Source organism: Micropterus salmoides, unplaced genomic scaffold, assembly GCF_014851395.1.
Source record: "Micropterus salmoides isolate LMB-PRFRI ecotype aquatic unplaced genomic scaffold, ASM1485139v1 Ms_hic_scaffold_3, whole genome shotgun sequence".
NCBI classification, from domain to species: Eukaryota; Metazoa; Chordata; class Actinopteri; order Centrarchiformes; family Centrarchidae; genus Micropterus; species Micropterus salmoides.
Window position 1 is genome coordinate 27104052 of NW_024042261.1, and position 27987 is coordinate 27132038.

The 27987-nt window shown below is 42.5% G+C and overlaps 2 protein-coding genes across 2 annotated transcripts; one reads left to right on the plus strand and one right to left on the minus strand.

The window, feature by feature from the left end:
* Positions 1 to 724: 724 nt before the first annotated feature.
* Positions 725 to 5105, minus strand: c18h3orf33 (c18h3orf33 homolog (H. sapiens)). The gene is made up of 5 exons (XM_038692664.1): positions 4938 to 5105; positions 4551 to 4610; positions 4075 to 4234; positions 1597 to 1757; positions 725 to 1492 (listed from the first exon to the last, which is right to left on the minus strand). Exons 1-5 carry the CDS (start codon positions 5073 to 5075, stop codon positions 1226 to 1228), a joined length of 786 nt encoding a protein of 261 aa, XP_038548592.1. The 5' UTR covers positions 5076 to 5105; the 3' UTR covers positions 725 to 1225.
* A 649-nt stretch (positions 5106 to 5754) lies between these two features.
* Positions 5755 to 27887, plus strand: LOC119882578 (mediator of RNA polymerase II transcription subunit 13-like). The gene is made up of 30 exons (XM_038692665.1): positions 5755 to 6632; positions 7371 to 7605; positions 8592 to 8760; positions 10779 to 10924; positions 11013 to 11210; positions 11764 to 11958; positions 12083 to 12239; positions 12338 to 12445; positions 12549 to 13262; positions 13365 to 13581; positions 15362 to 15389; positions 15506 to 15627; positions 15786 to 15876; positions 15962 to 16158; positions 16247 to 16446; positions 17159 to 18048; positions 18164 to 18331; positions 18440 to 18663; positions 18789 to 18978; positions 19062 to 19446; positions 21825 to 22041; positions 24017 to 24208; positions 24320 to 24543; positions 24647 to 24789; positions 24886 to 25044; positions 25157 to 25339; positions 25475 to 25620; positions 26309 to 26473; positions 26724 to 26824; positions 26936 to 27887. Exons 1-30 carry the CDS (start codon positions 6567 to 6569, stop codon positions 27066 to 27068), a joined length of 6363 nt encoding a protein of 2120 aa, XP_038548593.1. The 5' UTR covers positions 5755 to 6566; the 3' UTR covers positions 27069 to 27887.
* The last annotated feature ends 100 nt before the right edge of the window (positions 27888 to 27987 follow it).

Below are 27987 nucleotides of genomic sequence, written 5' to 3' on the forward strand. Positions count from 1 at the left end.
CACCTTACAATTTGAACCAGCCCACCAATCACAAGCCTCTTCGGCCGTAACAGTCCCTAGTAACATTTGCACAACAAAAGAGAGCTGATTCATCACCCCTCAAGCCCCCCCTCCCTTCGCTGCCTTTCCCTTCCACTGTGACTCCTCCTCTCTTGCCTTTGTGCTCAGACCCAAAATCCCCTTCTACCCCTGTGACACCTCCTCCCCTTTGCACTAATCGTCTTGCGGCCATTGGATTGACTGACTGCTCCAGTACTACCTCTCACTGCATTGAAACCCCCTCACCCTGCACCCCACAGGACACACATCACAGTCTGGCCTTATGTGCAGGCCCTCCTCCTCCTCTTCCTCTGCTGCTGCCTTGCATAGATGAAGCATGGATAACCATCACAGTACACTGAAGCACAAGGTGTCATTTTGGTAGTGGACTCTGCAAACAATAATGACAATCACATAAGCATAATCGTGGACACAGGAAATTAACTTTAGGGTGTATCAGCAGGGGTTGGTGTACACTCATTGGAACAAAACAACAGATAAAAATATTTTTTTAATTTATACAATGATGCCATATGACATAAAAGGCAATTTACATGCTCGGTCTCTATTCTATTCTGTTTCAGTGCTTAAATACTCTAATGCCCTGGTCATATTACAGCTAAAAGGGCCCTCTTTGTAGGTACTTAAAGACCCCCACACATACACACAACATGTAAGGCTCCCACGGGGTTTTTAGAGTATAGCCTTTATTTCGCTTTGTATTTCACATTTGGTGTTTCTATAGCAACAGTGATCTCGGAGAGGGACAAGTGGACCCCCCTCTCCATTTTGAACGACATTAACATACCCCGCCCCCATCTTGTGATTAGTGGGGTGTCCCGTACACACACACAACAGCAGAGGAGGCCATGGTTAGCTGTGGTTTAAGGGGGTAAGTGAAAGGCAAGGGATTAGTATCAGAGTTTGAGACAAACCTTTTTAATCTTTTCAAACATCTAAAGGCAGAAACAGTGAAATATAAACAGGAACATTGGCAACAGGTGTAAGAAGGTAAAAAAAAGTTCTTGTTTTTTGTAATTTCAGGGAATTTTAACTATTTTTGCAGCATTGAGAAGCAAGAATCTGTGACACAAGACTGATTAATGATGGATGGCTCCCCCCTAAACCTGTAGTTAGACTTCTACTTTTACATGTGTCAGTATGACAGCGGGCTATAACAGGTAAGTTAGTGCTTCACGTCCCTTTTAAGGATCCTCCTCATCAATCTGACTAAAGCGTTGTCCCTGACAGCCCTGGAGGCCCTCTCCCATAGGCTGTCCTGCTTCCACAGTCCCCGCCCCTTCCTCTCAGCCTTGACCTCTGCCCTGTGCAGCCGTTTGTGAAGACGCCAGTTGAGGCGAGAGTCAGGCAGGACTCCGACAACGGGTGCAGTGCGGGCCAGACCAAGCCTGAGGAGCTCTTCGTTTATACAGTAGCTCCACATGGACCCCTGCTGGAGAAATGAGGGAAGACAAGGAAATGAGTTCATGAACTATGAACTCCTATCAGTCTGACAGTTATGACAAATAAGCTATAATTTCCACCCTCCACCCTCACCGTGCTTTGAGACACCAAACAGTGTAGTGTGTCGTCTTCTCGGCTGATAAGTTTTAGCCAGACTGTTTGGGCAGGAGTCAGGTTCTTCTGCAGCCATACCCTGCCCTCCGGAGTCAACTCCACTCCTGCAAGATGCACTAGCATCAGGGACGTGCACACACCTAGAAAGAAAAAAAAAAGTGCCATTTACCATATGTGTTACAGTAAAGAACAGGTTATATGTGACCTGTAGAGTTTCATATGACTGATTATGATTAGAGCTGGGTATTGTCTGAAATTATATTTTTTGGTAACAGTGCTGAAATTATACCAAAATTACACATTACTTTAAGAAATATAAACATGTTTTTCTACTGTCTCTTTTTTTATTTAACAAAAGGAGCTTAACTTTTGAAATGTTGTCTACATTTACATTTACTCATTTGCAAGATGCTTTTATCCAAAGCGACTTAAATTTGAGGAACAACATACAAGCATCAACTGACAATACATACTAGTGAGAGCAGCAATAAGTACTAGTAAGAGCTCATAATACATATCACATCAGTGGGGTAAATACCTCGGGAAGGAAGTCAGAGTAAACAAAAAGTGCAATCAAAACAAAAAAGTGCAAGTGTCTAAACACAAGTAGTGATGCAAAAACCATGCTTACATTAAATAGTCAGCTTCAAATCAGTATCTCACTGAACAAGACTACAAATCTGCCCAGGCATTTGATGCCAGCTTCCACAGACATATTTCATTTGGTACTAAAAAATAAAGTTTTTGAGTTATTAAGGTTCAATATTGGGCTGAATTATGACTGACTAAGACTTTATATGAAAAATAGCAAAGTATGAAGAATCAAAGTAATGTATTTATCATTATACAACACAAGGTTGTACAACAAAATTAAAGTTTGTAGTTCCTTTATGGTACACACATAGAACATAACAGATACAGTAATCAAATTTACAGTATATTAGAAAAGGGTAATAAGTACTATTATTATACAACTATGCATACACATATTATACAACCAGGAAATAATTGTGCAGTGCATTTTTTGAATTTGCATCTGGGAGAATGTAAACAGTAGTGAGATAGTGATAATATGGTTTTCATTCGACATTTGCAAAACAGTGTCCATCCACTTTGACTGAGTTTGAGCACCATGCATCATTGATGTAAACTCATTGCCGGAGTCTTGCACTCTATCAAAGAAATTCCAGTATATGACCTTTGTGTAACAGCCACAGTCCCAAACGATCGCTCTAACCAGCTTTAAAATGTGGGAGGTCAAGTGGGACAAAGGTAATATTTGAAATAGCTAGACAAGAGCCAATCTATTCATGTGAGTCCTTCACACTGAAGTTGCAGATGAAGCACTTTCTAAAGCACAAGCTGCTTGATTTTATTGCTCAGTCAATACCATGATTTAATAACACAGATAACAAGCTTACCTGTCACTCTCGCTCATGAAAAGATGATCAAATGCAACAGAGTAAAAATGTAACAATGACATTTTTGGTGTAACAAAATAATAAGGTGCACTTGCAGGGGCTGTGTAACTGCCACATTTTTGACGTGCTGATTCATTTTTCAGACTCCCGTTAGGTTATTTTTGTGTAGGGAGGCTTACAAGCTGCTTTTCATCATTTTTGTGTCTATGCGCGTTCATGATTTCATTGAAATGTAATGGTGGATGAAGTATTCAGATCCTTTACTTAATTAAAAGTAATAATAATAATATTCTGTTACAAGTAAAAGTACTGCATTGAAAATGTTACGTATGAAAAAGTATGTATGTATATAGTCAGAAGTAGAACTGACGTAGCCTCTTGGATGAGAGGCCAAACGTCTTCGAGTATCTTCAACCAGTCCAGTTGCCCTTGATTTTAGATACTTAAAATAGTAAAAGTAAAAGTATTCAGTGCAGACATACTCTGTCCCCTGTGACTGCTATACAATTATGTCCTTAGATTTTTATTAGTCATGCGTTAATATAAAAGCAGGATTTTACTCTTGAAGTAATTGAGGTGGGGCTAATTTTGAAATATTTTACATCAGACTGCATCTAATGATTATTTTTATTATCGATTAATCTGCTGATTATTTTCTTCACTAATTGATTGATGGAAAAAATTCTGAAAATAGTAAGAAATGCTGTCATAATTACCCTATAAAATAACTTAAACGATTGACTAATCATTTTAGCTGAACTTGTATAAACTGTTGGGTAGTTTAATTTATAATAAAACGCCATATTTTATAAACTCTTCAAAAGTTTTTGTGCGTAAACATCTTAATTTGTAAAGTAATGAATAACTAAAGCTGTCAGATAAATGAAAAAGTACAATATTTCCCTCTGAGATGCAGAAGAGAAGTAGTGGCATGAAAAGAGTAGACTCGAGTAAAGTAAATATGTGTACAAGTACAGTACTTTAGTAAATATACTAAGTTATTGTCCATCACTACTCAAAGTACACCCCACATTACCTTTGTGTTTTGAAAGTAACTGAGAGAGGACTGGCAGATAAATCGGGACATGTTCCACTTGGAGTCCTTTCTCTGTGATTGAATGAACTTTCCCACGAAGGCTGACGTTCCTCTCAATGAAACGAGCAGGGATCTCAGACGCAGCTTGAAATTTGGTGATCTGAAGAGGAGAAATGAGAGAGCTGAGTGGCAACGTTTCATGACTCATTAGGGTAAAATATCTAAAAATGCATTTCATTCACATACTACAAATCTAATATTATAAATACACAAAGAGATTGGGAATTAACTGTGTCAAAAAGAAAAAGCTTTCTGTTCTTAATTGAGCCTTCAGTCAAGAATCTTCACAGTTTCCACTTTATAGATAGATAGATAGATAGATAGGCTAATTAATAAATCCTGTTGGGGAAATTCAGGAGTTACCGAGGGTCTGTAATTTGATCAACATTTGAGGTCTCTTTGCCTTTCTCTCTTACCAGTTTGATACTCCTTGCTATTACAATAACACCAGCAACTGCCAGTCCTGTGCTTATGTTCTGTGTGAGAGAGGAGAGAGCAGTTCAGGGTTGACAGGATGGCAGTGATAACCATCAACCCAGCTGAACATGTGCTGGACAACGACACTGACAAAGACTTTGACAGAGGTAACAGTGACACATGGAGACAACTGGTGATGCCTGACAGGATATCTGACACCATATGGTACTGAATGGTCTTGAATGCTCCCCTCTCCTAGGTTACCAGCAACTTCAAAACTAAATGTAAATGCCGGTGGCCCATGTACACAATGGCAAAGAGGTGTCCATACATATAAGCCCATGGATCACGAGTCACTTTCAGCTCACACGGAAGGAGACTCCTACCCGCACAACTGCTAAATGATCATCTGCGAACTGAGATATTAAAGACACGATGTTCTGAGACAACTGGTTTCGTCGGTCTCTTTGTTGTCTGTCTTTCAGTCCCTCCTCAGTTTCTGTTTCTCTGGAAGTCTCCGGCATGTTGTTGACATTTGCTCGATGCGTCTGACGCTCCGCCTTTTTGGGAGGGACCAACAAAGTGTATCGCTTGCATAAAGTCTCCGCCCTGTGGTTTGGTGTGAATATGACACGACGGCTTTGAAGTGCGCCTGACTGCATTAACTTGATATATATGTTATAAAACCTCTCAAAATTGCAATAATGTGCACTTTGCTCTGTGAATGTCAGAGCTATTTTCTCCTTTAGGCACAGTAATATAGCGAAGGACAAAAAAATGTTCATGCACATTGCAGCTGAGGTTCAAACGATCAACCTATTAGCCTAATAAATACCGCTGGGATCATTTTTTGTCTGCACAACTTGACCTAGATAACTTCATATCTGCAGTATAAGTCAGTGCACAAAGCAAAAAGCTCCGACAGACAGTAGAAGTACTTTCTTATTTTAATTAATATTTATAATAATCCTTATTGTATGCAAAAATATATATTTTCCACAATAAATCCCATTTTTTCTCACTTTTCTGGAACAGTCACATGCAGCAGATGCACAGGGAAACATGTTTAGAATCAGAAATCATTGAGGAGTGACCACTGACTGTATGACAGATGCACAGGAGCTCTCATCTTGTAAACTGTGAAGTCATGGAGCTACTTGAAGACGGATGACGCCCCCATTACAACAAATTGGCCAATAGGAGTTGAGAGGCAGAGTTGTCCTCCTGGCCGCCATTAAAGAATTCAATCCATGAACTGAAATAATGGAAATCTGCTGGACCCATGGAATCAGGCAGAGAAAAGTAGCCGATGAGTAGTCTCGCCAATTTGGCCTTTCATCCGTTTTAAGAGTAGTTTTACTATGAAGGAGCGCTGTGATGGTTTTAGTAAGACGGAGGACGGTGTAGCTAATTGTTTTATTTAGCTAGCAAGCTAGCGGTGGAGCTCTGGTATGTTAGCTTTTGTGCTAGTAGGCTAGGAGAGATCAGGGGGAGGGGAGAGTTCCTTTGCTTTGAAATTGTTTCAGATCAGCTAGCTGGTATTAGCATTAGCACACTAGGGACTAAGCTTTTGAGGTGAAGTTTTTTAGTTTTCGAGGTCGTATTTTTTATTGCGCATAAACACTTTTCTGGTGTTTGATTGAACGTTATTCTGTCCAGGTCATGTTAACGTTGACTGTTTGGTGTTAAGGTAATGTAGCAGCAAGCTTGTAGCTAACCAGATCAGACAATACATTTCAAATAGGATTGATGAATCGAAGTGCTAGAAGCGAACAGTTGACGCTATCTGGCTGCCAGTCTAACGTTAGCGTAGCTACCCGGCTAGTGGTGGCTAGCGCCGGTTAGAAGTTGTCTGTTTGACTAGCGACAGCTAGCTGTAGCTAGCAAGTTGGTCAGCGGTTTAACGGGATAATTACAACTGAACATCGCTTCGCCAGCGAGTTAAGAAGATCATCTATTGCCCCCGATGGTGATTGAGACAATGGACTTTAACGTTACAACCACGCAGTGAAAGGATGAGTTCGTGCTTTGTACCAAACGGGGCCAGTTTGGAGGATTGCCACTCCAACCTCTTCTGCCTGGTAAGGCTGTCTGTGCTAGCTAGCGTTAGCTATGAAACTGAGGCCAGAAAGCCATTTTGGCTAATCAGGCAACAAGCTTTGTAACGTCAATTGCATATTGGCGTGAAGGCATCGGGCCTGCAACTTGCAAATCGTGATCTAGCTAACTTTTATAACAGTGACAGCACACACTGAAGGATTGCTATATTGAAGAGTTGCTCATGAATAATCGCGTGTTTAACTTAACTCTGCAATAGTTACAGAAATATCCAACTAGCATTAACGTTAGTTACATGATGGTAACAGTTCAAGCCAACAGGCGGGTTACTGAAACCTGTCAATAACATAACATTCTTCGTAGATTAAAGTGACATTGCAAAATTATTTGATACACATATTAGAAGACAAGTAATATTGTTGTTTGATAGTTTTAAATTGAACCAACTACTCTGATTTTAGACTGACTTGCAGCAGTGCATCTCTAGTTGTTAATAACTGAGAATAACTGTGTGACATTTTTCTGGCATGATTGTGGTGTCACATGTACAGAGTATTGCAAAACTTTCAAGATGTCAACAAGTCCCTGTTCTCAACTTTTTTCATTGAAAGTGTTTTTCTGTTTGACAGGACAAGCAGTCTTCAACTTGTCATTACTGTGTGTGTGTAGGGGAAGAAAGACAACATGCAGGCACCAACAGATGAATGGTTTAATGCTGTGCAGCTGTGCTGTGTGTGAATTCTCATTGTTATTCTCTTTAGGCTGATTTGACTGGAATAAAATGGAGGCGTTTTGTGTGCCAAGGACCCACCTCTTCACCCATCCTTTTCCCTGTGACTGAGGAGGACCCCATCTTGTGTAGTTTCAGCCGATGCCTGGCTGCAGATGTGCTGAGTGTGTGGAGAAGACACCACACCCCGGGTCGCAGAGAACTCTGGCTTTTCTGGTGGGGGGATGACCCCAGTTTTGCCGAGCTTATTCATAATGAGCTCTCAAGTAAGTTCATGCAACATCTCCATGTCTTCTGCAGGTTTGACATGAGGATTTGTGATTCTCACCATATCAGAAATGGGTTTTCCCACTGGCTACTCTGTGTGCATGTTCTCATACAATTTAAGCAGTCAGTTCGGTGCTTTGGAATTGACACAACTATTCTAGGTGTTAAAAAACAAAAGTTGAAGAGTGCAATGGTTGATGTTATTAACAGACATTTTAAGAGCTGCTGTGCAAGAATTGCAGGCAAATTGGTCCATTTGTAGAAACTCTGCTCATGTTTGAACATGTCAAGTGTTTAATAACAATGCCAACCATTCTAAACTGCAGCAGAGAGTTGAATGCAGTTTTAATGATACAAAGTAAGATGATTAGATGATTAAGTTATGATAGCCTTACTGATTTGTGGCTAACACATCTTGAAAAGTCTCTAAAGCCTTGTGGAATCCAGTGGCTCTCTGCCACAGAGGTATGGACTTGTATGGTAGTATAACGGTGGCCACGCTGACCAAGTATTCTGTGTCCTTTCTCAAGTCATGTGTTACTTGAAGACAACACAGATTGGTCATTACAGAAACAGAGAGAGCAACATTTTCACACAGTTGGAAGGTTTGAGTTGGAAACTTAAAATTAATCATTGTGAAGTATGTCTCCTGAAAAAAATATTTTTTACCACAGCAGCCTTCAAAAAAATTCCATGAGTAGGCTTCATCTGCAGAACAAATTTAGAAACTTTCACTTCATTCCACATTAGTCACTAATTTTAATATCTGTCAGGCTAATTATTTTTATTTTGGAACACATAATAATCAATAAGATGAATGTTGAAATCAAATGTTTTTCGTATGTTTAATTGGGTCACAGTAGCACATAGGTATTTCCGTGGTCAGTTGCACACAACAGTTTAAAATTAACACAAGGTCTTTATCAAGAAGAAGAGGGGGTTGTTTGTTAAAAGTATCTGGTTTAATATATCTGCCCTGTTTCAGGTGAGGAAGACGGTGAGTGGGAGAGTGGCCTGTCCTATGAGTGTCGAACGCTTCTGTTCAAGGCCATCCACAACCTGCTGGAGCGCTGTCTCATGAACCGTGGCTTTGTTCGCATTGGCAAGTGGTTTGTTAAGCCATACCAGAAGGAGGAGAAGACCATTAATAAAAGGTATGTTCTGCGTCCTGATAGCGGACAACACAGTTATGACACGCCGTAAATTGTGACATTAAAGCTGACTATCCAGCTAATGGTCGGATCACAAGCTATAGCTGGGGTAGCGTTCTGTTTGAGTCAGCGGGAATTACCTCTACCTGCCAGCTATTTATTGCTCTGGTTTTCTCTTTTGAACAGAAATGCTCACTCGCAGGTCAGAGTCAGAAAAGACTAAGCTAAGATAGTGACTATGTGTTGTCACTATCAAAGAATGTCCAGTACAGTGAATGTCCTTTCCACCTGCATCATAAAAGTCATGCTTACCAGTACCTCAAGGCAACACAAAAGAGGCAGCACAATTGCTGAGTATAAATATGGCAGCAGAACAAGATGTTGTGAATTGTACTTATGGGCAGAAGGGCTGAACATTAGTCAGTATTTGGCATTGTAGTATTGATTTGCAGCATGTATGGCTATTACAGTTGTCTTTACAATGAGCTGGATATACTGTGAAATCTGACATAATTTGTTGGGAACAGTGTTTTCAAGCATGCATGCATTTTATGCTTGTTGAAGGCATGTTAAGGAAGGAAGACTATGACCGAGTGTTATGCATACATATACTGCAGTGGGAAAATGTCTCATTGGGCGGGTGTCTTTGTTGTTATGAAAGTTGTTCTTTAAACTTCCCATGACAATTCCTGGCCTCTGACAAGCTGTGAAAATTCCCGTTTGGGATTCATTGGAGTTGTAATGTTGTATGTTATAGGGTGATAGCAGTTTTTGGGAATGGAACATCATCTTCTTTATAAGAAAAAAATAGCTTGAGCAAATGCACACAAGCCTTTCCTTGAGCAGTGTAACCATAACACAAGACCGTTGACTGCATACCTGGCTACTCTGATTTTACTCCAAGGTTTTATATGTGGTGAGTGCTCTGAGGTTAGTTTTAACTCATATATTAATAGAGAATTTACAACTAGGTCCGCGTTGCTGAGTCACTAACATCCTGCAATTTTCAGAGGAAATGTTGATTCCTGAAAATAAATCAGATGTAACAGTGCAATGTAATATGACAGGATTATCACAATTTTCTAATTACATCATCAGCATGACACATTTTCCACCTTGTCATACACGAAAAGCATGAAATAATAGTCATCCAGTATGTTGCATCATTTCTATATTAATTTAGAATTCTATGGTAATAGAGCAACAGTTCAAGGGTAATGTCTACACCTCCACATTTCCCAACTGCAAGGTAAAACTGGTCTGTGTTGTTGTAGAAATACAAGCCTGAGGTTACTCGGCAGCAGCACATAAATAAGTGGTTCAGAGTCGGGGTTCGGCACAGCTGTATTTCCTTACCCCTTGTACACAAAGGCGGTGACATAGATTTAGCGTCTCCCTTGCTGGCGTTTCCTGGAGTTCCCTAACAAGCTAATTTGAGCCTCGTCTTTTTGGCCATGTCGATCCAAGACAGCCCTTTGGCTCAGTTCCCACTGGCAGCTTTGTCAAGGTTTCAAGAGTTTAAGCAGCTATATAAAAGAGTCGTTCCATAGACCGGGGGTTGGGGGGTATTTCTTGCTCACTGGTGCTTAGCTTCTGTTTTTAGATAAAGATGTCAGCGTGTGTGTGTGTGTGTGTGTGTGTGTGTGTGTGTGTTGAGGCAGCAGCACAGCACCTCTAACAGGAGAGTCTGGCAGTCTCACTGTCGCCTGCCCTCTCTGGCTGGTAAACAGGGCAGTCTTTGGAAAGTGCTGAGTGTGCAATGTGGTTTTACAGCAACCATGTCAACAAATCCTATTTTAGTGAATTTTACTGCCTGGCCCTCCAGAAGTAGTTAAGAAATAAACATGAATATTGTTTTAACATTTTGGGACTAATAATCTCCTGTGTTTATTTTTGGCTCTCGTATTTGCCTGTGCGTCGTGAGCAAGTTTGCTGAAGGTTCAAGCTGTGTTGAAGCAGATTGTCTAAACATTACAATGCCAATTATATTTTATTTTTTAAATCTTTGACTCATGTTGCAGCGAGCACCTGTCTTGCGCTTTCACCTTCTTCGTACACGGCGACAGCAACGTGTGCACGAGTGTGGAGATCGCTCAACACCAGCCTCTTCAGCGACTGGGCGAAGAGCATCTCAGCCTTGCCCAGCAGGGCTCCAGCCCCTTGCAAGGTAGGAACCCACTGTGCACGCCGTGAAAGCATTTTAATTTCTTTTTAGTTGTCCTACATAAGTGTTGTGACTCGTCCCTGCCCTGCAGTCATCCTGAGCCCGTATGGCTTGAATGGGACCCTCACCGGACAGGCTTTTAAGATGTCAGACCACCCTACTCAGAAGCTCATAGAAGAGTGGAGGCAGTTTTATCCCATCAGCCCCAATCCCAAGGAGGTCCAGGAAGACAAGATGGAGGACACAGACTGGGAGGACGACTCCCTGGCAGCTGTGGAGGTCCTTGTTGGTAAGACAGCATGATGTTTAAATAAGATGCTGATGATTGTTGCGATGAACTTTGTATGTTTGATGAATTTAAAAGGATAGGTTTGTGGGTGGGGAAGTCAAACATTTGAGAAACAGACTCTTTCTTCTAACTTGATGACAAGATCAATTGAGTATCTAACAAGTAAGTAGTACCATATTCTTTTAATAAATAATGCACTGGATATTCATACATAGCTGCAACAGAGCCCAAAAGAGAGAAACAAATTTAGGAAAGTGTCAATGTTGCCTCCTTCTTCCTTGTCTGTTTGATTCTTCTTCAACCAATTATGAAAGTGGATGGGTGGATTTCAACAGAGTGATGGAAAGATTCAATAAAATACAATAGATTTTGCAGCTATAACAAATATTTTCATAAGAAAGAATATGGTTAATTGTCAATCCATCAAATTAACTGGCTGTAAAAATAAGTTGCAAAATATGTGAACAAATCAGTTCCCTGCACTTGGTATGCCATTGGAAAGGTTTTTAAAATTAATAAATGTAAATAAATGAATGTGTTTGTTTGGTTGCAGCGGGAGTAAGGATGGTTTACCCTTCCTGCCTTGTGCTCCTCCCCCTGTCGGACCTCCCTGCTGTGGTCCCTCAGGGCTCAGCCAACAACTCAGGAAGCCTTTGTGGTGCTCAGCAGGGCCAGGCTGCTCACAGAGATCCTGCCATGTCCTCTGTCACTCTGACTCCTCCAACGTCACCAGAGGAGGCTCAGACTGGTAAGACTTGATGCAGCACATTAATCAGAATTAAAAACACATTTATCAGCTTTCATTCATGTGAGATTTTGCATATTAACAGTACTGCACTTGTTTTGCTTTTTTTGCTCACCTTCTATCATAGACTATCAGCCTGCCCACAGGTGGCTGAAGTTGTCCTCTGCGTCCGATGGCTATAGCTCTAACAACACTCTTCATGGGGGTAAAATTCCCCGGAGGCTGGCCAGCCAGATGGTGGAGTCTGTGTGGCAGGAGTATAACATTAATCGTACAGGGCACAAGTATGTTTAATATCACTGCTTCTTCAAAGTTAGCATTGCCAGTCAAAAATGGGATCTCCATGCTGACTTCTAAATGTCAATTTGTCCTGTTTTAATAGAAGGAAGTTTACAACTTTGACCAACGGGACCTGTGAGGAGGAATCAGGCAAATCTGAACTTTGGGATTTTGTGGAGCCCGCTCACAGACTGCATTGTAATTGCTCACGGTATGTGGAGTGGAATGCTTTCACAAGTGACTCAACATTTTTATTTATAATTACAAGACAGCATTTTGTAAGCATAATTTGTGTTATTTTTTTCCCCACGTAGACATAAGAATCAAAAACAGCGATCCAGCAGCACCTCAGGACACCCGCCTTCATCAGGCCAGCCTGCCCAGCCGGCCCCTAAGCACAAGCTGGGCGAGAAGCTGGAAAAGGGGGAGAAGCAGCAGAAGAGGCCGCAGACGCCTTTTCACCACCGCAACTCTGTGAGCGAAGAGCAATCCCTGGAGCCACAGAACCAGAGGCTTTGTTTAAGATCACAGGAGGAGGGCTCGTATCCCAGCCTGCACCACGTGGACACGGTATCCAAAGCCCCTACGCTGCATACCCATGGCCCCCCCGCGGATCTCGTCGGATCCCCGCCTCCCCCTCCTCTCAGCCCACATCCCTGCGATCACGGAGAAGGTGACATGACTCCAGGTGGCATGAAGAGTTCGTCCACGCCCATTCACCAAACGTTCTACCCGCCGTCAGTAGAGCCTTGTCTGTTGCCACAGAAGGGCTCATCTGAGGAGCCTCAGTTGGAGAACATGCCTATGCCGCTGCGCTTCCCCCCAGCCTATAGCGAAACCTTGGAACCCACCATTTTTGTGGGTTCAGCCATCAACCCCAATGAAGACTCCACCCACAACCCTTGGAAGTATTTCAACTTACCCAGGAAGAAGGCCACCAACTTCCTGACACCTCACCTACCCGTGGATAAAATACGAGATGATTCTGGGGGAGGTGGAGGAACCGAAACTGTAGTGTCTGTGACTGAGTGAGTATTTCATTACTAAACCTTACTGCTGCATTCAAACACTAGCTATTTATTTAATACAGCATGCCTGCGTCTGTCTGAGCACATTTTTTTTCCTTTCAGGTTGATGTCGGGCTCCACGCAGCCCCTAAAGGTGTCGCAGGAGCTGGTCAAGACTTACGCCCAGCGGAGAAACAGCCATCTTACCTCCGCCACTGGAGACGGAGAACACAGTGAGGAGGCAGACCCATACGCCTTCGTAGAGGGAGATGAGGAGTTCAGTTTCGCTGAGAAGAAGGACAAGCCTGGAGCGGAGAGAGAGGGCAGCAAGAAACACAAGGTGGGCTCCTGACTAGGGTTGACAATTAGAGCTGACCCCGAATAGTGGATGAAGATTTGATGCTTCGATGGGCAGAGCCTCATTCGACTGTCAATCTCACAGTCGAAGCTTTGCAGCGAGACGAGGATCATGCCATTTTGGCGAAATGGGGGTGCTCAAAGTCTGATTTTACATAGAACTACCAGTTTTTCTCCCAATAGGTTCATATACAGCCTATTACAATACACACTTCAACGTTTAATGCTGTAAATAAAAAAATGAGAAAAGGAAAAAAGCTTTCAATAAATGTTTTAAAGTGCGTGAATAAATCTAAAATTCTAACTCTAACCCTGGGTCGTCAGTGCGCATGTGTAGGTAGTGGCAGTGGAGGAACACTTGCTGAAGAGACGGAGCCCCAGCTTCACTGGTGTTGTGCCGAGTTGTCCGCACCTCGTGGGACTTCTGGATAATTTATCACCGTTGATGAAACACACAAAGAATATTTTACCATTTTTAAATAGCTGGCTACTTGAAAAAGACCTGCGAGGAACCGTGACCGGTCTTGTGCAGAGTTGCGTGCATGCCGTGCTGCCGACAACGGCATGCACGCAACTCTGCACAAGACCAGTGAATGGCAGGCGAGAGAGAGAGAAAAGGGTCTTCAAAAAGCCTCAGTTTAGCTGGAAATTTACAGTGCAAGTTGAATGAAAAGAGACTGCAGCTCTGCAGCTTCTCAAGATTAAAGCGGAGCTACCGTGTGTAACTTGTACTTGGATGTACTTGTCCTAAGTCAGTGCTACAGTAGCTTGCCTAGAGTGTGGACAAGCAGACCAGAGTCCCAACAGAGAAGCTAAGCAAGGGGGGGGGCACTCGCCAGTTACATCTCCACATTAGGGGTGGGAATTGCAGGGTACCTCACGATACATTGCTCATGATAACGATAATATCACGATACAGCAATTCTGCGATTAAAGATAGATAGAAAAAGTTATCTATTTATTTGCTGGAAATCAAAACTGTTAGAAAACAGCACAATTCTGCTCCACAGAAGATCTACAGAGCAACTATGAAAAATTATTATAAAAATTCATTTTGTTATAAAATACACATAAAAATGCAAATTTACTGAATTCACTGATTCATATTTTTGCCTAAAATACAAATTGCTGTGTACCACCTAAGCCTAATATGTACATCACATTATATTGATAACTGTTAAGTGATTGTACTGCTCTTTCTCCACCTAGTGATAGCTATATTTTTAAGCCACTGGGAATTTTGGGTTTGAGTTTTGACCCTTTGGGGTTGCTGTAGCTAGTCAGTGTAGAGTGAGCAGAGTAGCAGATCAAGTTTTTTTTATTTCACACAGAGCTCAGAAAACATGTACTTTAAGTATTTGCACAGTTTGTCACTCGAGATGTTAAGCATGTGAAGTAAAATGTGTAGCTTATGTAAAGATTATATTATCGCGATGCTAATGTTCGTTAGCATGTTAATAGAAATTGCCATTGTATGTTAGCATTGAGCTAACCGTTGACGCAAGTTGTTTTTGTTTTTGATGTGATGGGCTTGAATATCAATACAGTATCATGGAAAAATGTATAATGATATATTGCTGTACTGATCGCACACCCCTGCTCCACATATTATGATTTTTAGGATATGTTCGGTAACCAGAGCCTAGTATGCAAGTAAAAATGACGGCAGTTTTACTGATACATTTATTTTGTGTAAAATCATGTAAGGGTCTCCCTACGACATTACAATAACTCCTGTTATCGTTTTCTTTTCTTTGATCCAGGCGGACGAAGGAACTGGAACAGGAGATGGTAAGAATGCCTTCCCTTTGTCAATTTGGCCCTTACGTTTGACATTTAATGAAATCAAATGTTTGGAGGTTGTTGTCTCATTCAGAGTGTCCTCTCCTATCTGTTTTGCGGAGTAGATGGTCAGGGTCCATCAGGTAATAAACCTTCAGCCTCGACCAGCCTCATCCATGAGAACGACTTGGCCGTGTCCTACAGCGATCTGGATAAAATCTTCAATTCAGATGAAGATGAGCTAGCGGTAAGTGCATCAGTATGGTAAATGAAATTGTTAGCCTAAAAGTTGTACTTGTTACAGTATAGTGTTCTGATATGCTATGTAACTGCTGTGAGCCTGTAAGCCTGTTGAAACATCGAAAAGAAAGATGTATTGAGTTTTGTTTTTCCCTGTGCGCACAGCCTGGATCCAGAAGAGCTGGAGTTGGTGCAGATGACAGGTTTGGCTGTAAAGACACTAAAGCAGCCACATTAGACCCACTGTCTTGCATAAGTAAGGAGACTAAACGTCAGTTAATCATCATCAAGTTTTATACATGTGTAATTTCAAGTAAAGTAATAATGTCTTATTTCTCCAGGCTCAGCAGACCTGCACCAGATGTTCCCCACCCCACCCTCCCTGGAACAACAGGGTTACTCTCCCATGAACTCCGGCAGCAAGGATAGCCTGGAAGCAGGGGCGGGCCTCACCCTGTTGGACGGCAGCCAGCTCAACAGCCACTTTAAGATGGAAGTGGAGGAGGGATTCTGCAGCCCAAAGCCATCTGAAATAAAGGTACGACATGGCACACACCTGCCAAGTATGGAGCAAGTGGAAAATGTAGCTACATCAGTGTTGTTCACCATTTCTGCTTTGCTTTTAGGACTTCTCCTTTGTGTACAAGCCGGAGACATGTCAGTTGTTAATCGGCTGTTCCAAGTACGCCCCCCTGAAGACGCTTCCCAGCCAGTGTCTTTTGCCTGTCAAACTGCCAGAAGACTGTGTGTACACGCCCAGCTGGACCATGGGCAAAATGGAACTGATACCCCCAGTGACAAATGTCAATCTCCTCACCAAAGACAGGTTGGTGCATTTAGAGTTAACAGTGGGCCAGTGCTGTCTTTAGGTCATCTATTGAGCAGACTGTGTCCCTCACAGATTGTCAGTTTATTTTGGAACAGTGGGGGAAGGGGGCCAATTGTGGATGAGCCCACTAACTAAATGTGTGTCAGGCACTACATTATAGATGCAGTCCATTACAGCAGATTTTCATTATGTTCGTGTTTATTGTTTGAAAGCAACATATTACTTATTACTGTATATATTTATAACTCTATGTTGAAACTTTTGGCTTCATCCTATGATGGTATAAATTTTTTTCTATCATGATAACATTTTTGGTCATAATACCCAGCCCTACTACTGACATCTACAACTGCAGATTAGATCATTTGAAATAACTGGTGGTTTTGAGTTGCTGGACGGATTAGAAAGGCAATTTTGTTTGTGGAAATTGTAAATATTACATTTAAAAGATTGTCTGTAAAATCATTGTGCTCATTATTGTCATTTGATGTATTGTTATAGTTAAATACTCTCAGGCTACACTGTGATATGGCCTAACCTACAATAATGTCAACAGGTCATGGCACATAATACTGAATACTGATGAAAATCTTCAAATCCAATTAAGAAAAAATAGTCTCGAAATTTGTGAATAAATTTGTTTTAAAAATCAGTTTGAATCACGATATGAAATCAAATTGGATCACAAATTTCTCTCTCTCTGTAACAGTAACGTCCCCAGTGTGGAGCCAGACTATAGCCAGACCTACACCCCTCAGACCCACACACCCTTCATGAGCAGCAGTGCCCCTCCCAGTAACAGCGGCACAGGCATCCTGCCCTCCCCAGCAACTCCACGTTTCTCCGTGCCCACGCCTCGCACACCACGCACTCCACGCACTCCCCGTGGCCCATCGAGCGTCCAAGGCTCACTAAAGTATGACAACTCTGACCTTTACTCGCCCGCTTCCACTACCTCCACCTGCCGACCACTCAGCTCTGTTGAGCCAGCCACCGTACCCTCCATCCCCGAGGCTCACAGTCTCTACGTCACCCTCATTCTCTCGGAGTCGGTCATGAACCTCTTCAAGGACTGCAACTTTGACAGTTGCTGCGTGTGCGTCTGCAACATGAACATCCGAGGCGCAGATGTGGGCGTGTACCTTAAGGACAACGGCGAGGCCCAGTACCCATGCACTTGTGGCTTCAGCGCTGTCACCAACCGACGCTTTGGCCAGTCAGCCGGGCTTTTTCTGGAGGACGAACTGGACGTGGTTGGACGGGGCTCAGACTCTAGTCGGGACACAGAGCGGTGTTTTGAAGAGCTGCGAGCATCGACGGCGCACAAAGCTGGCAGCCTGACGGAGAAACCTCCAGATGAGCTAATCCTTCTGCTGCAGGACCAGTGCACCAACCCTTTTGCTCCGATGGCAGGTGTGGAGTACCCGAAGCTGAGCTCAGCCCCCAGTTCATTTCTGAGGGTGGAAGAAAGAGACTGTTATAATGACTGCTACATGGCACTGGAGCATGGCAGGCAGTTCATGGACAATATGTCAGGAGGCAAAGTAGATGAAACACTAGTGAAAAGCACCTGTCTTCATCAATGGCCAAAATGCAAATGTATGTACATTTGTATAACTATTCTTACCACAAGCTTATTTTTACCCTCCTTTTTATTCCCAGCCTCAAACGTGGTAAAGTTAAGACTTCTTTCTCTTTGTTTTTGCTCTTGTAGCAGCAGACATGAACAAGCTATTCTCACAGGACGTCCTGCGGGTGTTGTTGTCCCTCCAGCCGGTGCTGCAGGACACCATTCAGAAGAAGAGGAGCGTGCGCTCCTGGGGCGTTCAGGGGCCGCTGACCTGGCAGCAGTTCCACAAGATGGCTGGGAGGGGATCATATGGTATGTGAGAAGAAAAAAATGTAGAGCTCAGTTTTGGAATATTAAATTGTTTGATCACTTTGTTGTTGCAAAAGACTGAGATGAAACTTTGTCCTGTTTTCACTACAGGAACAGATGAGTCTCCTGAGCCTCTGCCCATCCCTACCTTTTTGGTTGGTTATGAGTATGATTTTGTGGTGCTGTCTCCTTTTGGGTTGCCCTACTGGGAAAAGCTTCTTCTGGATCCTTTTGGTTCCCAGAGAGATATGGGATATGTTGTCATCTGCCCAGAAAATGAAGCTCTGCTGGGCAGAGCAAAAACCTTCTTCAAAGATCTGAGCACTATGTATGAGGTAACCACCTGGCGGGATAAAACCTGTCCTCCTTGTACTGACATGCCCACAAAAACAGTTTTATACACTCACGAAATGATTCACACTGTTTCATGTTCGCATTCACTCCCGTTTTTTCTTGACAGGCATGCCAGCTTGGGCAACACAGGCCCATCTGTAAGAGTCACCCAGAGGGCGTATTGAAGGTCGGCACCACAGAAGGCATGACAGAGCAGCCCCTTAGTGACTGGTTCCTTAAGATGGCTGCCAGAGATGGAAACAATGAAGCCTTTAATAAGCTCAAACTCTTTGCTCAAGTGTGCCGCTATGATCTAGGTAACATCTTGTTAATCTTAAAATCCAAACGTCACATAGCTTTTATTTTTTCTAAAATCTTCTAAATCTGTCTTTTCTTTCAGCTCCATACCTGTCAGAGCAGTCTTTGGATAGCTCTCTATTGTCCCAGCGCAGCCCCGTTGTGGCCTCCTCCACCTCCTCCTCCCAGACCTCTAGCTCTTCCAGCACCTCCTCAGGACCCCAGTTCACCAACACTACCAGCTCCAGCACCAGCTCTGCCCAGCCTGCCCAGGTCAACAGCACCCCTCCTCCGTCCTCCTCAGGATCCCAGACTATCGGGGGAATGGCCTCGGCCAAACCAGGCTCCTACTCGCCATTTGGGACAGCAGGCTTGCAGGGCAGCACTTCTCAGAATGGACTCCAGTCAAACTTGCAGGGTGCAGGGGGGCTGGCAGAAAACGGACCCTCTGCCAACCAGCCTCAAGGGCCCACTGAACCACCAGAGAGGTAGTCTAACAGTCAATTAATTATCCTGACAGAAAGATTGCATGCTTTTTGTTAGTGCTGCAACGATTAGTTGATGGAATCGACGATGTTGACATGAAACTTCATTGTTGACGCGTCGTTACAAAGATGCTGTATAAGGGAGTTAATGGAGAATCCAAAATGTACTCAAACGTTTTCGGGGTTGAGAAGCTCCACAAGCGTCCGTGAGGTTAGTGGGCCGGCCAGTCACACCCACAGAGCTCTCCGGTCCGAGACCACTGCAGCAGCAACAACAGAGGAAAGGCCACAACTATAATATAGTTTCAGTGTTCATACTAGTGCTGAACAATTTTGGAAAATAATCGAATTGCAATTTTAAAAAAAAACCAAGCAATATTGCGATTTAATATGTGATTAATTTTTAAGCTCTTTATCCTCTGTAATATTCAAAACGGACAGGCAGTAAATCAGTTTATAGTATGACCAACACAATATTAGATAGATTAAACATGCACTGTTCTTTCTTGTGGGTCAGGCCTACGTTATGATTAAATTAGGTGATGCATGAATTATTAATAGGAGCAGTGGTGGAGAAGTATCAAATTTTAATAATATGAGAAAGATCATTTCCAGAAACATCTGGCCCGTGATATAGAGAAAATTCTCAGCTTGTGAAACTTAAATTGACACTAAATTAAAAATAAACTACAGAAGTAGTATGCATTCTTGGTTTTGAGGTCTCATGGAAGGTGCCGGCTAAGAGAACGCTTTTAATTGTGTTAAAAAACACAATGAGTGCAGTATTAAATCAGTGACTTGTACTCTGTGTTGCCTTCTTCCCTGGTTTCCCCCTGGCGTTGAGACTAGTGTTCATTCTGAATAGTAAACCTCGTTCACTTAATGGTAACGATAGCTAATTAGGCAGCGTGTTGGAGATCAGTTATTCACAAAGATATTTAATTAGTTAAATGGTGTGTTAGGGGGTGACAAAAATAATGGTGACTAGATTAGTCGACCATGAAAATAATTAATAGTTGCAGCCCTACTTTTTGTTAAACCACTCCGGGCATACATGTTTACTTGTTTTGTGTTGATACTGCTTACTGACAAAGCCATGACTCCCTCCACCATGGGGGGAATTGTTAAATATCTTGGTAAAGAAAACTTAGTCAAACCAAGCCTATCCAGAGCTGGCATGCATGTTACTCGTACAGTGGACTCCGATAATGCTGAAAAAATGCTGTCTCAGTTTTAGTTATTTTAAGCTTTGATGGACACTTTTAGTCTTCTAGTAAACACGATGTAGCGGAACACAGCCAATCATTGCATGTTGCTGTCAGTGGCGGTTGAGTTGTGGCGGTGCTGTGTGACAGCGAGCAGACAGAAGGGATGCAAATGATGACATTGAAACTCCCTTTTCAAAACTATGAAGAGTTGATGTGGTTCATAGATAGCAGCTACACTGACTTCATTTTTCAATATATTGGCAGACCAGAAGTTAAATTTATTTGACTGGATGTAGTAAAGGGAGGAAGGAGAAGACTTGGGGGGGGGGGGGGGGGATAGAGAGACGGAAGATGCATCCTTTAATCATGTTATGAGTGTTGTCGTTGCATAGTTTGTCCACCAGAAGGGACTCGGCTACTCCCCTGTTGGCAATGTTTTGAGCCACAAAACATAGCAAACAGCTGACATAATCTGCTGTACTTCTTACTATTTCAGTACTGTTTATAACGACAAAGTTTATTGTTCAACCGCATTATGTCATGTACACATACCACATCCTTTAAATCAAAATCTGTATCGGTCTTAAAAATCCCATCGTCTCTAGTTAAACTCATCTGTGCACACATTTTTTGTGTTACTTTGGCTGAAGTTGAAGTCAAACAACCATTTTTTTTTTAATGAATTGATATAGTTATGTGTTTTACAGATTATTCCAAACTTTCATATTTGGCGGTACGACCATCCATGCTTGTCAGTGTTGTTTCATCCTTTTTTATTTATTTTTTTCCCTCAGTTGAATAATTTGCTGAAATGACAGCATTTTAAATGACAGTTAAAACTGCTCAAACATATCTTAGCTGGCATTTGCACTTGTGCATAATGCATTCATGAAGTGTGTCTATACTGAATAGTAAATCCTGTGAGTAAATACTGCTCAGTATGTAAAATGCAATACACTGTGTATTAAAGCACAAGTGGTGGGAAAATGTGATATTGAATTGAAATTTGTGTCATTTAGCTCCTTTTACACGCAAAGAATATATTTTATCATGAAATTGTGTAGAAAACGTCTCCTGTGGGTAATTTCTTTTAGGACTAATTGGGTGTCTGATTTGTCTCTGTTGTATTCACATACAAAATATCTAAAATCATTATCTGCCTGTCTTCATCAGCACAATGGAGAGAGACAAAGTGGGGAAGCCAACAGATGGAGAGTCCCATGCTGTGTCTTACCCGCCTGCCATCGTGGTGTACATCGTCGACCCCTTCAGCTACGAAGACGCAGACAGAGAGGTCCACTCCAGCGCCTACACTCTGGGCCTACTGCGCTGCTACATGGAGATGCTCCAGTTCCTGCCTGCTTCCATCAGAAACGCTGTCTCAGTGCAGGTACAGGCCAACAGCATAGTCTCAGTGTTTTGATGGTTTTATTTATTTGATAACTGAGTGTTTTAAGGTTAAGAAGTCTGTCACAGTATTACTAGAGTGACAGTTAAGTTCACACAGTTAAGCTTGATTTATACTCCAGGCATTTATACTTGTGCGTCGGTGTCTCTGTCATTCTGCTATTACACCGCCACCGTTGGTTGGTAGCGCTACAGCATCCACCGACTTTTGCCGGCCGAGCATGCTAACTTCTGGTTTAGCCCTCCACTAACGTGAATGGGGGTAAAATTGTATACATGCGGCTGGTATAGACTTTTCAAAAGTTATTTTGCTTGGGTTGTGACGGTCAAATATATTGATCCACCATGTTACAGCCGCTGTTTTGGCTGCTAGTAAAAGTTGCTTCCAAGCACAGGCATTGCGAGGCTACCCAGCCGACCAATCACAGTTCTTACGGCCTGCGTCACCTCGACGTGTAGTTAAATTTTTGAGGAGGTAGGCGATGACGTAGCGTACGGGGCTACACAGAGGCCACACCATCGATTTGATGCCGAAGTATAAATTGGACTTTAGGCCCCATCCACACTACTGCGTTTTCATTTTAAAACGGAGACCTTTTGCTACGTTTCTACCTCCCGTCCAGTTTAAAACAGCGAAAACAAAGGCATGATACGGAGAAGATTAAAAGTGCTGCCGACCCCGTTTTTCAGTTTAAAATTCCCGATAGCGTTTTAGTGTGGACGAGCAAAAACGGAGGACTTCAGAAACAATGACGCAGATGCTCATGTTTGGCTCTCTGATTGGGTCTTTCATGCAAAGCAGAAACACAATGTACTGACCGAGTTTTTGATCTAGTATTTTTATTAAAATATCTTGTACCATGCAAATAACACTTGCAGCCTACACTTGTAAGATACTGAGATACTGTGCATGTCGCCGTTTACTAAAGTAAAACTTTAGTAATGTGGATGGGGCCTTTTAGTTAATCGACAGCTTAAGAGGAATCTACTGATGGGCTGTGATGTCATATTTGCCAGTTTAGTTACAACAGAGCAGATTACCAGCAGGCTCAAAGGGAGGTGACAAGGAGTAGGGGACTCATTAGCAGACAATAATAGAGGCGGTAACTTCCACACCTGTGATATAGTGACACGAGATTGCGTCAACACGCCAGAGGGAATTTTGAGACACTTGTGGTGTGAATGTGCTAATGGTTTCAGTATTGGTCTTTAATACAACAGTGGTAGAATAGAATGTGTTATAATAGCCATCTGCTCACAGTTTGTTACTGTATTTTTCTTTTTCATAGTAAGTATTAGAAAACAGCTTAAATATTTGATTTCACCAAAACTGGCAGAGTGATACTCAAATCAAAGCATGCATACCTCTGTCTGTGATACACTAAGTTTTCCCCTTAAATTCAATATATTTTACACAATATTTTTGTCTATTCAGTAAAGCAACGCTCAAGTTAAAACAGCATCTCACATGGAAGAGGTTGTAATTGTGTGCCTGTGCTTTTTTTACTTGTCAGGAAGCCAATAAGCCAGGTACACATTTTAAGATTCACAGAACTATTGTACCTGTATGATGAACACTTTAGAAACTTGGTCTACCAGACAGACAAATACAGCATGGCTTAAAACTGGGATTCTGTTGCTATTTTAGCATTTTCACTCCACAAACTTTTTCCACGATCATCTTAGCTATAAGTCCCACCTAATCTCTTTGCAAGTAAGCAGCAACAACTGGGCATTGCATTGTACTCATAGACTCAGTTATTAAGGGACACCTCGTTCTGTGCTACCGCAATTTTCCATCAGTTTTTCAAAAGCAAACCAGCCACTATTACTGAAACTAAAAACTTAGTCAAGAGCAACCAGTGATGTTCACATACAAAAAAGAACATGACTGCCTACTCTCTAGAGAAGATAAGAACAACTAAATGAATTATCACAACCTGTTTGTTTCTTGTCAGATTGTTCCCTGCCAGTATCTGCTGCAGCCGGTGCACAGTGGGGAACGTCACCTCTACGGCCAGCACCTCAAGTCGCTGGCCTTCTCTGTGTTCACTCAGTGTCGTCGGCCTCTGCCCAACTCCACCAACTTCAAGGCTCTGACGGGTTTTGGCCCTGGTCTCGCCATTGACATGGCACTCAAGAACCCAGAGGTAACAGGCATTTTTTTTTGCGTATCTGAAACTGGTGTGTGGTGAGTCTGACATTGTGTTGTTGTATCCTCCTGTTGTTTTCAAACTAACTAAAGTTTTCCCTCTGTGCAGAGGCCAGAGTGTCTGCGTCTGTATACGCCGCCCTTCATTTTGGCTCCAGTGAAAGACAAACAGACTGAGCTCGGGGAGACGTTTGGTGAGGCATCCCAGAAGTACAATGTCCTGTTTGTCGGCTACTGCCTGTCCCACGACCAGCGCTGGCTGCTGGCCTCCTGCACCGATCAACACGGGGAACTGCTGGAGACCTGCATCATTAGTATTGATGTGCCCAACAGGTACGTTCACTCGTGTACAAAAGAAAAGATCAGTCCCACAGCAATGCTAGTTTAGCTGATAGAATTGTGCCTGTATTTAAAGTACGTGTTCTCTCTCTTACAGGGCTCGCAGGAAAAAGGCCTCAGCCAGGCGAGTGGGTTTGCAGAAGCTGTGGGAGTGGTGTCTCGGCCTGGTGCAGGTGACCTCACTGCCATGGAGGGTGGTCATTGGGCGGCTTGGTAGAATGGGCCACGGCGAGCTGAGAGGTACACACACACACTTGCATGGTTTGTAGAACATGCACTAGTTGGTTTACATTAATGAACACACACTAATGTGCTCTCATCTTGTCCCTGTTGCAGACTGGAGTATTCTGCTGAGCAGGAGGAACTTGCAGTCTCTCAGTAAACGACTGAAGGAGACATGTAGGTTGTGTGGCATCTCTGCTGCTGACACTCCCAGCATCCTTAGCGCCTGTCTGGTTGCCATGGAGCCCCAGGGTTCCTTTGTCATCATGCCAGGTAAAAGGAAAACAGTAACATGATTATTTAGACATTGTACAGAGAACCCAGTTTTGTGTGTAAATTGTCAAGCTGACTCCAGATCTGTCTTTCCTCTGTCTCGTCTCTGCAGATTCTGTTTCAACAGGTTCAGTGTTTGGTCGCAGCACCACACTCAACATGCAAACGTCGCAGCTGAGCACACCTCAGGACACGTCTTGCACGCACATCCTGGTGTTTCCCACCTCTGCCATGGTGCAAGTCAACACTAACACTTCAGAGCCCATTGACATCAACTTCAATCCCATAAATCCTGGTACGTTCTGTTGCTGACGAGGCTACAAAAGAAATGTACATCTTTAATATCTTCCTGATTAACATCAATAGATGCTGAATCATGAATGTTGCATCCCGCTAAAGTTGATCTGAATCAAACCCTTTTTCTCTGCAGATGGATCTGATGGAATGGTCATCTTTGACCTGTTTGACAACGACATGGTGGATCCAGACCTCATCAATATCCTGCCCAACTCCCCCACAACATCTCCTGTTCACTCTCCTGGCTCCCACTACCACCAAGGGGGAGATGGAAGCAAGGTCTTTCACCTCCTCTTTTTATTTATTTATTTTTTAAATATCTCTTCATTTCATCCTGAAAACATTAGCTCTTCCTATGTCCGTCACAGAACATAAAGATTGTTTTCATGCATGCCTGGTAGGCAGAAAAGTGAAATACAGTTACAGTGTTTCCACGGTTGACTAGATGAACACTTGTCGCATCAAATGTAACTGTAGTTTCTTTGGTTAGTTGTTTTTGAAAGTGGTAAAAGTATACAGTTTTCGGTTTCACGTCAAAGTGGGTCGTTGTCGTTATTCCATCCACACCTGCACAGTAATGCAACTGTTGCAGCAACTGTTGCAAAGTTTTGATGTGACCTGGTGAATTCTGTCATGGAGAACTTAAATAATTTTATTCACAGATTGTCTACAAGCTGATGCCCAGAGCAACATCCCTGACAAATGTTTTTCTTTTTTAAACTGACAGTGACAAATTGTATTTTCTCTGTAGTGCTCACTATATCACACCATAAACTTAAAGTGACCCATACAGTTACGTTGAGTAAAGTTGCAATAACAAGCAGAATTCAAGTTCATTTAAGCGTGGTGCCATACGCAGGATATAAATAACCCGTAGTGGCTGGAAAGAGATCATTTAAATCCAAAACTGGTGTTGTAGAAAACAAGTCTCGCTCTGTTCATTCATTTTATTAATGTTGTCTTGCAGGGCCAGAGTGCAGACCGTATGGAGTCCCATGAGGAGGCTCTGAACATCCTACAGCAGCCGATGGCTCTGGGCTACTTTGTCTCCACAGCCAAGGCTGGACCACTGCCTGACTGGTTCTGGTCAGCCTGCCCTCAAGCCCAGAACCAGTGCCCACTCTTCCTCAAGGTACAAACCTTATTTTTATGTTTTTTTTTACTTGCTGGAGTGTCACATTCAAGTAGGGCTACAACTAAGGCTTATTTGCCCAAAGATATTTCCATTATTCTATTCTATATTTGCACTTTTCTTTTAGCAGTAGTGATAAGACCCATCTGTAGTTTGTGACAGTTTTTATCTCTGAAAGGCACTTGTTCCAAATTAATCAAAAGACTTTAAAAGAAGAATTTAATCCGTATTTCCATCTTTCTTCGCCCAGGCCTCTCTGCACCTGCATGTGTCTTCTGTCCAATCGGACGAGCTTCTGCACAGTAAGCACTCCCACCCCCTGGACTCTAACCACACCTCTGATGTGCTCAGGTAAGCTGCTCCGATCAGAAGAGTGTGTACCCTTGAACAACTGTTTGGTTTTTTGTTTTTTAAAGTAAGGAAAATGGCACGCATTAACACACTGCTGTGTCTGCCTGATAGATTTGTTCTAGAGCAATACAACGCCCTCTCCTGGCTGACGTGCGACCCTGCAACCCAGGACCGACGCTCCTGTCTGCCTGTTCACTTTGTGGTGCTCACCCAGATGTACAACTTTATCATGAACATGCTCTGAACTCTTTACGGGATCAAACTGCTGAGATTTGATTTGGATGGATCGCTCAGTCAAATCATGGATTTCCTGCTACGACACTCAAAGGACCTCACACTCCATCAGGGCAAATGTGGAGGAAGCATCCCTCCTCCTCCTCTTCCCTGGTGTATCTAACACAACACTGACTGATGGGAAGTTTCCAATCAAACCAACCAACCAATCAATCAATCAGATGCCAAGAATCCATTTTAGCATTTTGGAAGATCAAGGGATGTTTCATAAAGGAGAATAAATTGTCTTTTTAATGACTGTAGATTGCAATCTATGAAATTTTATCTTAATGAAATGCCTGCATATATTATTTATTGTAAGTTTTTAAATGTGGAATTTCTAATGCTTAATATCTTTTATATATTACAAATCCTAGAGGGTGTGTACATCTCACTGTAAAGGAATTGGTTTAAAAAGTGTAATTTTCTGAGTTACACAACACGGACAAAACCTGTTCAAGTGAATTTGCTGTAGATTGCTTTTAGAATATTATTTTTTCAAAGGGGTACAGACCTTTTTATTGCCATGCTGTAAAAATGAAGTAAAAGCTGGCCTGGGCATTTGTGTCCCACCCAATGAGTGGATGAGACTTACCTCTCTGTCTGCTTTGGCTCCAGAGTCTCTCGCACAGTAACTCAATGAGCTCTGAAGAGGAATTAAAGGTACATTGTCAGATTATATATTTTATATAACAGATTTAGGTAATTGTGTGTGTATATGTGTACATATAATTGTGTGCCGCTACTGATGGTGCAGCTTCTGTTTTAGGAATAAAGTGCGTCTACCTTATCCTCTCTGTTGACTTGTTTTTGACAGGTTTGGGTAGATAAATATTTTAGTTAATTAATCGCACTTTTTTTAGAATCGCAGATTTTTTAAGAGACTGATT